Consider the following 12,059-nt stretch of genomic DNA (forward strand, 5'->3'; position numbering starts at 1 on the left):
TCATTAATGATCAGCTGGTGGCTGCAAGAAAACTCCTCAAACATAGCAGGGAGTGGTCCTCACTTTTGTGAGGGCGTAAAACATTATTATTTATTTCTTGTACATCCTAACTCTACCTCAGGCTTCAGTCCTGCCTCTCGTGTTAGACCAGGGACCTTTAAAAAAAGAGTCTTTACACTAAAACCCTTACAGATCAACTCTTCTTCACAACTGTGCTCTAATGAGTCTGGGCAAAAAGCACTAAGGGTTCCTGGAACCAATCAGCACCACTTTCTGCTACCTGCTGCTGCTCCTGCTGGAGAGAGATGTGTATCGAGGGTCAAATATCACCTGAAAGCTGAGTGTAGTCTATAGCAAAGCCTTGGCTAAAAGCCTACATCAGTCTGAAAAATGCCCGAACCAATTTTCTAATGACATTATCCCCAGCCTAAGAGTCTGCTCTGAGAGCACAGAGTAGAGGAAACGTATCTGTGTGTGTGTAGTGCTGAGGAGTGTACTGGTGATGCCAGAGGAGCCCAAACTTTTTGTCTTGGGAGACTAAAGTGAAATGATTATGGCAGGCCAAAAAAAACAAACTATACACAAATTTAGAAAGAACATAGGTTTCAAATTGTGCTGTCGATCGATAAAAAAAGCAAATAATCACACAATTTGCTCAATTATTCACAATTTACCGCATTTTCCTGTAAGACAGAAGATTTAAACAATAGATGTTTCAATGTGAAACAAAAGAATCAATGGAATTTTATTGATATTAATTGTGTCTATCAATTAAAGAATATATAATAAAGTTAAAATGCTAGTAATTCCTTGTATTTTTGTGAGGGAGATAAAAGTGTAGTGTGACAAATTGTGTGAGAGTTAGCTCATAATTTTTACATATTTCACCATAAATGAAAAAAAAATTTTAATCTACTTTCTGAACTACAATAACAATAGTGATACTGTGTTTACATCGCTAAATAAAACCACTAATACATCACTGGGCTCTGTAACAAAGTTAATTATGGGAAAAATTAATCACCAATTTTGGTAAAATTATTAATTGTTGGTAAAAAATATGATTAAATCCCAGCATGACTTCACGCAGCATTGAGTTCAATGTATTTTATGAAATTACAATGTTCTTTGAAAAAGGCCTCAAAATACAATACTAAAAGAAAACAAGAATGTATTTGTTGTTCTCGGGGTAAGGGGTGGGGGTGTGCTAACTATCTGTCAGGCCAAAGCAAACATCCTTACCAGCCAACTATGGGATTCTAGTCTAAACATCTACTGATTTCAATTTTTAGCACTATTTTTACTTAAATGCATTCATTCATTATCTGTAACCCTTATCCAGTTCAGGGTCGCGGTGGGTCCAGAGCCTACCTGGAATCATTGGGCGCAAGGCGGGAACACACCCTGGAGGCGGCGCTAGTCCTTCACAGGGCAACACAGACATTCACTCACACCTACGGACACTTTTGAGTCGCCAATCCACCTACCAACGTGTGTTTTTGGACTGTGGGAGGAAACCGGAGCACCCGGAGGAAACCCACGCAGACACAAGGAGAAAACACCACTCCTCACAGACAGTCAACTGGAGGAAACCCACGCAGACACAGGGAGAACACACCACACTCCTCACAGACAGTCACTTGGAGGGAACCCACGCAGACACAGGGAGAACACACAAAACTCCTCACAGACAGTCACCCGGAGGAAACCCACGCAGACACAGGGAGAACACACCAAACTCCTCACAGACAGTCACCCGGAGGAAACCCACGCAGACACAGGGAGAACACACCACACTCCTCACAGACAGTCACCCGGAGGAAACCCACGCAGACACAGGGAGAACACACCACACTCCTCACAGACAGTCACTCAGAGGGGTAATCAAACCCACAACCTCCAGGTCCCTGGAGCTGTGTGACTGCAACACCTACCTGATGCACCACTATGCTTCCCCTTAGTTAAATGTTGTGTACACAATTTACTGGGAGGACTGTCCTCAAGAAGAACATTGCATTTCAGAAATGGCAACTTTGAAGAAGAAGAAAATATTGCATAATTATACAGAGTTAGTAATTACAGAGAAGTGAGGAGCGAAAGAGACAGAGAGCAAGGAAGAAGGGAGATACACTGGAGAAAGAGAGAGAGATCAGCTCAGTCGTGACTGTGGGGGGGAAACCCCTAACCCACCACTCTGAGCATCACCACTTGTATACAGCTGAGTGTATTGGATTTCTCCTGGGTGAACGAGGCTGTGTTCCTCTCAGCGTGAGGCCCATCTACAACAAGCTCTGGGTCCTGTTCGATTAGCAAGAGCCACACATCTTCAGTGGGGAGCAGGAGAGCTTCTCAGCAGCCACCCGGGAGCCCAGGACACACACTCACATGCCCTTCATCAGCATGCAGCAGGCGTTTTCAAACCTCACCGCACGCTTACATACACACGCCGGCTGATCGGCTGGCCGTCTGCTAATGGATCCTGTCATTAGTTTGGCTGTGTAATTAGGAGGAGTGTGAGGCTGAATAGGCGGCTTGTTTACCTGAGCCTCTGATGAGGGTAAATAGCACAGAGCTGGAGGTGATGTGGGGACACTGTGAATATGTTAAAAAGAGCAAACACAATGACAGCGGGTCTTTCATCCCCTTTGAACGACTCCAGAGAAATGCATTCACTCCCCATTCAGACGGGAGGGACAGACACATGGGCTCGAAGCAAACACAAGCCCTGTTAATAGGGGAGAATTTTTTAGATAAACATGAAGAGCTTGCATTATTTAGCACTCAAACTAAATGTAATATATGTAATCCTCCGAACTGTGGGCTAAAACGACAGAAACTAATCTGTATGTCTGTTGACATTTGGTGATATGACTCCTGTCAGGCGCAGACGACATGCCGACTAACTACTTGATTATTTACATGATGAAGAAAAGGCCATAAAAGCTGATGCACAGTGAGCATCAGATGCAGCCATGGCCAGCTGTGCCTGAAAGACACTAATACACACACACCCACACACAGAGCAAGATTCCCATCCCATCTGTCAGGTCACCACACACACACACACACACACCAGGCAGGACTGCTTCTATATCCTCCAGTGATGCTCTACAGTAGCCTTTCATTCAACTCTGTACGGCTGTAGCCTAAAGGCACATTAGCCTTCCATTCAGGCCTATAGAGCGCCGTGATTAAAACCCTGTTAGCATTCAAGTCTTTAGGGTCACATTGCCTAAAGGCAAATAAATGCCTCCTAGGCAAACAGGTCTCAGCTGTGATGTATATTCAGATTCTATATCATGTTTTCAGCTGATTACATACAACACACACAATAACAATTAAAATGTCGCATGGCCTAACCACCCCATTCAGGCTAGCAGGCGACACGTCGCTAACATCACTCTAGGTTTGTCTCTTACGGGTGTGTGAAGCCATTGTCGTGTGTGGGCGTGTAAAATGTCCAAGTTTCACGGTTCATCAGAGACACAAAGCAGTATCTGCTGCTTTATTCCTGACTCGTTTTCTTCAAATTGTCCCTGTATATGTGCACACTTGCCTTATATATAACGGGAAAGAGAGAAACGACAGTTATTAGCTACTCTCCCACATTTAATAACAACCTGTTGAGAATAGGAATGAAAAGGTAGGACAAAAAAGTTCTGAAAGCAAAATCAGAATCAAAAGTGTTTCTTCACAGCTTCAAATTGAGAAAATCTCAACACGGTTTGTCGCTTGCTGATTGTCGCCTGGGTGGCCTCCAGGGGCCTGGAGGTTGTGGGTTCGATTCCCGCTCCAGGTGACTGTCTGTGAGGAGTTGGTGTGTTCTCTCTGTGTCTGCGTGGGTTTCCTCCATGTGACTGTCTGTGAGGAGTTGGTGGGTTCTCTCTGTGTCTGCGTGGGTTTCCTCCACGTGACTGTGAGGAGTTGGTGGGTTCTCGCTGTGTCTGCGTGGGTTTCCTCCGGGTGCTCGTTTTCCTCCCACAGTCCAAAAACACACGTTAGTAGGTTGATTAGCGACTCAAAAGTGTCCGTAGGTGTGAGTGTGTGAGTGAATGTGTGAGTATGTGTGTTGCCCTGTGAAGGACTAGCGCCCCCTCCAGGGTGTATTCCTGCCTTGCGGCCAATGTTTCCAGGTAGGCTCTGGACCCACCGTGACCCTGAATTGGATAAGCGGTAATCGGTTACAGATAATGAATGGATGGATGGATGATTGTCGCCGAATTGCGGCTACAAATGGTGTTCTCCCATAGGAAATGACTAGTCGCTTGTCACTCCGTCCCCTGCTAGTGTGAACACACCGTACCTTGTCAAGTGTGAACTTTACTGAGACTAGAGGCCAGGGATGAATTGAGTCAAAAGACAATGAGGTTCGAATTCAATGTTCACGAATTTTAGGAATATTAGTCTAATTTAAGGGATTTGCAGGTAAATGTACAATCTGTCAGGTTACATATACATTTGAAAACACTTTTGAAAACAGAGCCACATCACTACATGTTGTGTTTAAAGGAAGATTCCAAACAACTACAAATGGTTGGCAAAGGGTGGCAGAGTTCTCGTACCACACTCGTTGCTGTTTTCTTAGATGTGAATCATGGGCTAGAACTGAAACCAGCCTTTCTGAGCATGATATCTGTCAAAAAGGGTGTAGAAAAGGGCGCAGGGAACACACCTGGGCTGGGAGCCAGTCCATCACAAGTCATTTAATGTTAATTGAAGGTGGATAATTACTGAAAATTGTAACCTACATTAGCTTTATATAAGGCTAACTAGGGGCTACTAGCTTTCTCATCCAATCAGCTATGTTAAAATGCAAATGTGATTTCTGTCCAACCATTTCTTTCAGACTCAGTAAGCCTGATCAGGATTGCCCCTCAGGCTGCCCACAGGGTGGTTTGAGCCAGCTGCAAGAGAGGCAAAGCCTGGCAGGGGCTGGGCAGCATTTCTCTGAACAGAGAAGAGAAGGTCAGCAAAGCTGCAGGTCCTTCGCAGGAGAGCGAAAACGCTGAAGGCAATAAAAGTGAAGGCAGGGGAAAAATGTCTCTTTTCTGGCTGTGTGCATCTGATGACACCTGCATTATCTTGACATACCACATCTGCAGAGATTAACCTTGTGACTCATTTGTGTGAACCTGGCCAAGGTATTAGCCTCTGAGTTACAAACACTAGCACCCCTGCTAGCCCCTCTGCTTCACTAATCCTGATAAACACAGACAGAGTCAATTGCTTGAAATGGACAGTACTTTTCCATAGCTCTAAGAGTACAGTGTTGCAGGAGATATAACACCTGTATTGAGAGCCGGACAGCCCTATCACCACTCTCACTACGTATGTTTCGTAGGGCCCCGCTAATTAACAAAGACCCCTTTGCCTCAAGTTAGGGTGAGTTTGTGTATCATCAGAATATGAAGAGAAACTATCCTTCAGTAAATGAAAAGAGAAAAAAAAGACTGCACAAGACTGAGTTGTGGGAACAGCAGTGAGGTAAACCTGTGACTGTTCTTCTCGAGGTTGAATTGTTAATAAATAATAGAGGTGGCGTGCACTGCGCAGCCTTAAAAGCCTCGCAGCACCACAGTACCATGAACCAAACTTTGAAGCAGAAAAGTGAAAAGTGAACATATAAGAAGTCGTTTAAACTTCCCCAAACATACAAGTACAGTCTAAAAGTTGCCTACTATTTCATTCCACCTTAAAAAAATGTTATAGTTATTTCCAAGTGTTAAGTTCTTCGAAGTTTCAGTCCCACCTTAAATGCTGCCGCAGTATTCAAACAATTATACTATTTTACTACATACCACATAAATTTTGCCTAGGACCCCAGCAAAGTCTGGACCGGCTCTACCTGTATTAAAGCATCCATTTTCACCCAAGTAAGCGCTAAGACAGCTAAATGTTTGACAGGATAAGCATTAACAGATGTTTATGTCTGTTACCTTGAAGGACTTTTGTAGGTGTTATGTAGCCTTATGCACAGTGACCTACAGTGATCTGCTGCTGAATTTTGTTGAATCACTGTTATGCATGTTGTCAGCTAGTTGAGCCTTACCGTGACTCTGAAGGGCGTGGAGCCTGCTGATTCTATGGTGGGTGGTGGTTTGTCCATGGTGCTGCCGGGCATGCTCCGCCTACGACCCACTCGCTCAGTGGGTGACTCTGAGAGAGGAAAGGGAGACAGAAAAACAAAAGGATAACTTTGTAGGGTATGTGCATTGGTGCAACAGGCTCTCCCGTCAGGTAACATTTATGTAATTAAGTCATTCATTCATATTTTGTAACCACTTGTTCAGGGTTGCGGAGGATCCGGAGCTGACCTGGAATCATTGGTCTCAAGGCAGGAGCACACCCTGGGTAAGGCGCCAGGAGCCCTGGAACCCTGGAGCTTTGTGGAAACAACAAAACCTGCAGCGCCACTGTGCTGCCCTCATTACTGTAATGATCCTAATAATCAATGGCATTTAACTGAGCTAGCTTAATCCTTGGGAGACCTAAAACTTTGGCCAGGATCTTTCCTCTGCATGATCCCAATGTCTCTGTTTATTCTTCCAAACAAATCTGTGCTATTTGTATGCTAACTGCACTGCCCCCGAGCAGCCCAAAGTAGGACAGCTTCTCCTTTTTGAGTCTTGTTTCTCGCAGTTGTTCTTCCTCCAGCTGTTAAGGAGCTTTTCTGGCTAGTGTCGCCCACGGCAACGCTCATTAGGGGCTGGATCCGCATTTCTAGAAAAATGCTCTGGGACAACTTCATAAAAAGCGCAACACAAATCAAATTTAATTTGCATTGCTGCCCACAACTTCTTGTTTTCTGTAGGCACTCATGCAGAAGGATCACTCGGTAAATGAGATTTGTGATTTGGAAGAACTTTTCTGTTTATTAATCTCAACCTCAAACAAAGCTTATAGCAGTTAAAGAGCATGTTCTATATTTCTCTTACGTTGCCTGATTATTAAGATTCATCTGGGTTCACGTAACAAAAACGAGAATATTTATAGTGTTTGAGCATCCTCCGAACTGTATTTACTTCCTAAAATGAAAGAGTAGTTTCTATTACTGTGCCTTTAAGAACGAAACAAACAAACTCTTCTTGTGGGCTGTTTCACACTAGATACCAGAAACACTAGCTTAGGCCTGGCCTAAGCTGCTACAATCTGAATAGGTAAAACATATATATGCACTGTGCTGTTTTCTGTGACATCACAAATACAATGAATTCAAAACAAGCTGTTTTCAGTCTCCTAATATAAACTGTAAAGAGTGAGTAGCTTTAGTTAGAGTTAGTCTTAACAATGTTTACATTCTACGTCAAAATATTTTCCCATGATATGGGCTCTTTAAAAATTTTCCAGAGATACTGATGCCAAGAACCATTTAGAAAAGCTTTAGATGAAAAGCACCATGTGCTCACAGATTCGCATTTAACAAAATGCTCCATAAAAGGGACAGGGACACTGTGTACAATTCTCCTAAATTCCACAATAAACAAAAAGCTCAAAAGCCCAGTTTCATATAGTCACTCATCTCTATTACAGTGCAGGGCTGTGCATCATGGCGCACTGTAACAGCTCTGATTATTCTGCTGTGTTGTGTCGCACCCACATGTATTTGTGTGGTCAGATAGTCCAGTCCAAATGTGACAGAGCCCCTCAGACACTGCATCATTCATCACACAAATCAGATCTCTGGCTGCCCGATAGGCAGAGAGAAAGAGGGAATGAGCGCTTGTACAGGAAAACAAATGAGAGAGAGTGTGTGTAGCCATCCCGAAAGACAAGATCTATAAAATTCATCCTTATGCCACTGTCTGCAGCTTCTTCAAACTCATCTCCAAAGTTAGGGCTCTCTTGCTCTGCCCCACTGACTCTCTCTCTCTCTCTCTCACTAGAGAAGATAAGACACTAACAAGATCAGAAACCCAACTTTGCCCGTTCTCTTCCTCTCTCTCTCTCTCTCTCTCACTCGTGTACTTTACTTCTCTTACTGGGAGGGTTATTTGAATAACAACAAGGCCCTGGAATGGAGGAAGCCAAGCAAATCAAAGGAGGACTGCGGAACAGGGCAGCATATGTATATTAACAAAACCTGCCACACATTTGGAGTGCTGCAAATTCCACTCGTCTGATTCTCACATTCGCCTGCTACCCTGGTGAAAGTGTAGGTGAAGATAAACCTTTGTTTATTTGACAGCTGTAAGCAGTCCTCCTCCATGAGGCTTTTCATCTGTGCACTTGTGCTACATTAAAGCCCAAGTACTCTGTGTCATTCATTTGTTAAATTTCTTAAACTGAAATGGCAGGTGGGAGCAGTTGGTGAGTGGTAGGTGGGTGGATTAGCAAAGTCAGTTCTATTCAAGGCCAATTTCAGAAATCCTGGTCGATAAGACTCCGAGTCGTCTGTTTTGAGAAACGTCAGACCTGCTAAAGGTGAGTGAGTGAGTGACTGTGTAAGCACTGGACGTAAGGGAAAAAAACTTCCTAACTTCCTTATATTCAATGAATGTCAATGTAAAAAATAAAATCCAAAAAAAATTCCAGTTACTACTTTAGGAGTCAGATGAAGCTTTAAATTAGCTTTCAACCACTGGGATGAATTTTGGAAGTCACAAAGTTAAAGAAACTCAACAAAAACCCAGTGTAATTTTTTTGGTTCTCAGTAATCTAAGAAATTACTGCTTCAGTGCAGATTCCTGTACTCATACTCTTTCTCTTTGAACCATGAGAGCCTGAGTCTGTTTTCATTCTGTTCTTAATGGCATTAAGAAACTCCTACCAAATCTGAGGCGTAATTTAAATGTGAATGTGTAAAACTAGGCATGGTGTTGGAGCACCCAGCTGTAGTACAGTCACCTTGTTATAAGCTCTGATGTTTTACAGAACGATGTCTGTGCTTGACTGACAGAGCCCTGAATCCAGCAATTAAAAAATTGGAATTAAAGAGTGTGTAACTCATATAAATTGTAGCGTGTGTGTGTCTCGGCTTTCCCACAGTTCTTCCTCTCAGTCGATGAACAGATTGGAATGCATGGGAGGGAGATGCCAAACAACAACTCTTGTTTATCGTCTTAATTAGCCCGGCTGGTATCATAACATCTTAATCCATATGCTCCGTGTGGTGCCATGACCAGACTGACGCCCCATGGGCCCGAATGCAATCAAACGATAACAAACACTCATGCGCACACACACACAAATGACATTACATAACAAGTAAATAACACTCTCAAACATTTTGGCTGATAACGTACACAGTGCTAAAAATAACACCTGACTGCAAGCTTTTAATTAAATTTCCGAGTATAGCGTGCATGGGAATAAAGGCAAACCAAAGCCCCATGCGCCATACAGGTGTCATTTCGCAGATTTCCTGCAGAACTGCGCAGACATCTGCTAAAAGCTCTGGCACTTCTGTATGATAAGTGTCACACCATTATCAACCTGCGGGCCGTAATTGGTTCAACCATTCTTTTGTCATTAAGCTCCTTGGCCGGGACGGATAAAATTCCGTGAGGAAGAGAATCGTTAAACGGCAATTAGGAGTCTGCTGAGGCCTCCATACACTCTCACACACTCTCACAGACGGAGCAGAAATACAAGGAGCTGTGAAGGCTGAGCTATAGATATAAACATTAGAGGCTTATATAATCATACGAATATAGATATACATATTCATCCAACACCATATGCTCTCCTAGTGTTTCTTATGAAATCAAAGGTGTCACTAGGGAGTTGGTTACCCACTTGCAGCATCAGCAGCTTCTAATTTTCTTGAAAAGCTTTAGAATATATTTTGGAACATTTCTAAAGGGATATGATTGTACTGAGCCACAAAGACCACACCGACTCATCCCAGAAGTACTGGCTGCGTGGAAAACTCCAGAACAAAGTTTATGTGCTAGAAAGCTGAACACTGAGTGATTTATACTCCACTAGCCCACACTTGGCATTGGCAATAGTGACCAACCGTGCAGCTGGATTGAACCGGCAACCCTCCGGTTACAAGCCCAGTTCCCTTACCACCAGAAAGATAAGCTGCACTGGATAAGAGTGTGTGCCATATGTCTTTGATGTAAACACAGCAGGGTCTTTTGACACTATGCTGCGACTGAGGCTTGAACTGCTGACCGCTAGGCCGCTGTTTGTCCACCACAAACAAGCTGACAGGACAGGAGAAGTTGAGTATACGTGTCCGTAGCTAAGTAATCCCCCTTCTACTTGTTTTTGTGGAGTAATTTGTGGAACGGTTGTAGTGGTGTAAAGTGGTTGTTTGTCTCTGTGGTTACTTTGGTGAGAAACGGGAGGTCAGACCAAGCTGAGTATAACACAATTCCCATTACATCATTTCTTAAATATTTGTACTCCTCCACAAGCAGGTTGGCTCCAGTGGAGCTGGTATTTCAGTTGAGCCAAAGACCAAAGGGGTTTCATTTTTCTCATTTCCAGTATAAATGTAGATTCAGGAAATACTTTTGAACACAGTAATACCTTGACTTAATTGGTTCTGTGACTGCGCTTGTAATTGAATTTGCTCGTATATCAAATTCAATTTCCCCATTAAAATGGATTGACGTTATTGATCTGTTCCAGCCCCAAAACCACAACAAAATAATGTATAAAAAGAATAATACATAATACGTACCTCATTGAAAAGTAAGATTCCAGAATGTAAACAGTTAAAAAACTGTAATCTGTGTAAAAGGTGTGGATTATATTGAATATTTGTGTAATTTTCTGTTAAAAATAACTGTTAAAGTGATGTTCTGTTTAAAATATGCATTTAAAGGGGACACATTTTGGAGGGAAAAATATAATTCAGTGCATGTGAATATTCATCTGGGGATCTGGAGCCTACCAACCCAAAAACAGTGAAACAAGAACTAGACTTAGAGGTCGTGGGAAGAAACTAAACCGTTGTGATTTTTCTCCACTCTTCAGAGACTTTAGTTCTGGACCTGATTTAATGTGAGATTGCAAATGTGAAGTTAAACCAAGCAAAACAACACATTGATTAAAAAGAGAAAATGAGAACAGAGTGAAAATTGCAAAACTCCAGAGCTGCTGCTCCCATGCCCTCGGTTCTGAGCTGTGGCTCATTATTATTTAAAGAAATAGTCACTGAAACCAGCCAGTCTGAATAGGGCTGTTTAGACAGGGGGAGAACTCTGCTGTTATATTTGAGCCTTGTGGTGTTTTGACACAGATATTTAATTACAACAGTTATTTTAACTGGAAATTAAACAACTACAGTGTAGTCTCTGACTTTTCCACATTTGTATAAACAGGAGTCCCCCTGTGACAAGGTTTTGAACTGAATTCTAGGATTATGTCACTTTGTGGTGCACAGCTACACTGTGAAGATTTGAGCTCTGACAAGTGGAATATGTTTTGAATGACTAGAAATTGTGAGTAATTACTTTACAGCCTTTACGGCCTCTGTGTCTCCCTCCAGTGTTCATCTCTTTCTTTTTTCGGACCTATTTTCCTTCCAGGACATTCCTCAGAATGACTGCTATCTCAAGTGGTTAGAACAGATGACCAAATAGTGGCGCTACATACAAGTTAATCAATCCTGGTGCAGATTTTAGGCAGGCAGGCGAGCCATCCATCAGATAGCAGTGGCGCAAATGCTCTGTGGTAGCATATCGTTAATCACCCCGACCAAGACACATGGCCCTGGCATGTTGGAGAAATGTGGGGTGGAACACGTACATTCAGGAAGATTGCATGGAGGTCTCATGTGCTCATTTAGCCATGAAGCAAAGTCATAATTCACACCTCGTTCTCTCTTCATCTAAATTCACAAGACCTCTGGCGGGTCAAGCCCAAGTTGTCCCGACTGTTGAGGACAATTAGGCAATACCTTCCTCAAGGCGCTTTCATCAGCTTTAAAGCTCTGCATAGCAATGAAGCTGAAGCACAAACCCGATCCTAAAGCACCGGTCATATTGCGAGTGGGGCCAGAAATCAGTGCTGTAAACAGTCCTCCATTTTGGTTCTGCAGTTATATATGTGAAGAGTGCTGGGGAGAATGAGGAGTATTTTTTAGAATGATCAGTTTAAGCACC

At 43.0% G+C, this 12,059-nt stretch overlaps 1 protein-coding gene across 3 annotated transcripts in view; it reads right to left on the reverse strand.

Annotated features, from left to right (window-relative positions):
• The window catches only part of dab2ipa (DAB2 interacting protein a), a 135,499-nt gene that overhangs the window by 73,787 nt on the left and 49,653 nt on the right, over nucleotides 1-12,059 (reverse strand). For all 3 annotated transcript variants that reach the window (XM_066643524.1, XM_066643523.1, XM_066643525.1), the window contains one exon: nucleotides 6,050-6,156. In XM_066643524.1, coding sequence (XP_066499621.1) covers nucleotides 6,050-6,156 — 107 coding nt within the window. The remainder of the gene's footprint in view (nucleotides 1-6,049; nucleotides 6,157-12,059) is intronic.

This window comes from Hoplias malabaricus, chromosome 14 (genome assembly GCF_029633855.1).
Source record: "Hoplias malabaricus isolate fHopMal1 chromosome 14, fHopMal1.hap1, whole genome shotgun sequence".
Lineage (NCBI taxonomy): Eukaryota > Metazoa > Chordata > Actinopteri > Characiformes > Erythrinidae > Hoplias > Hoplias malabaricus.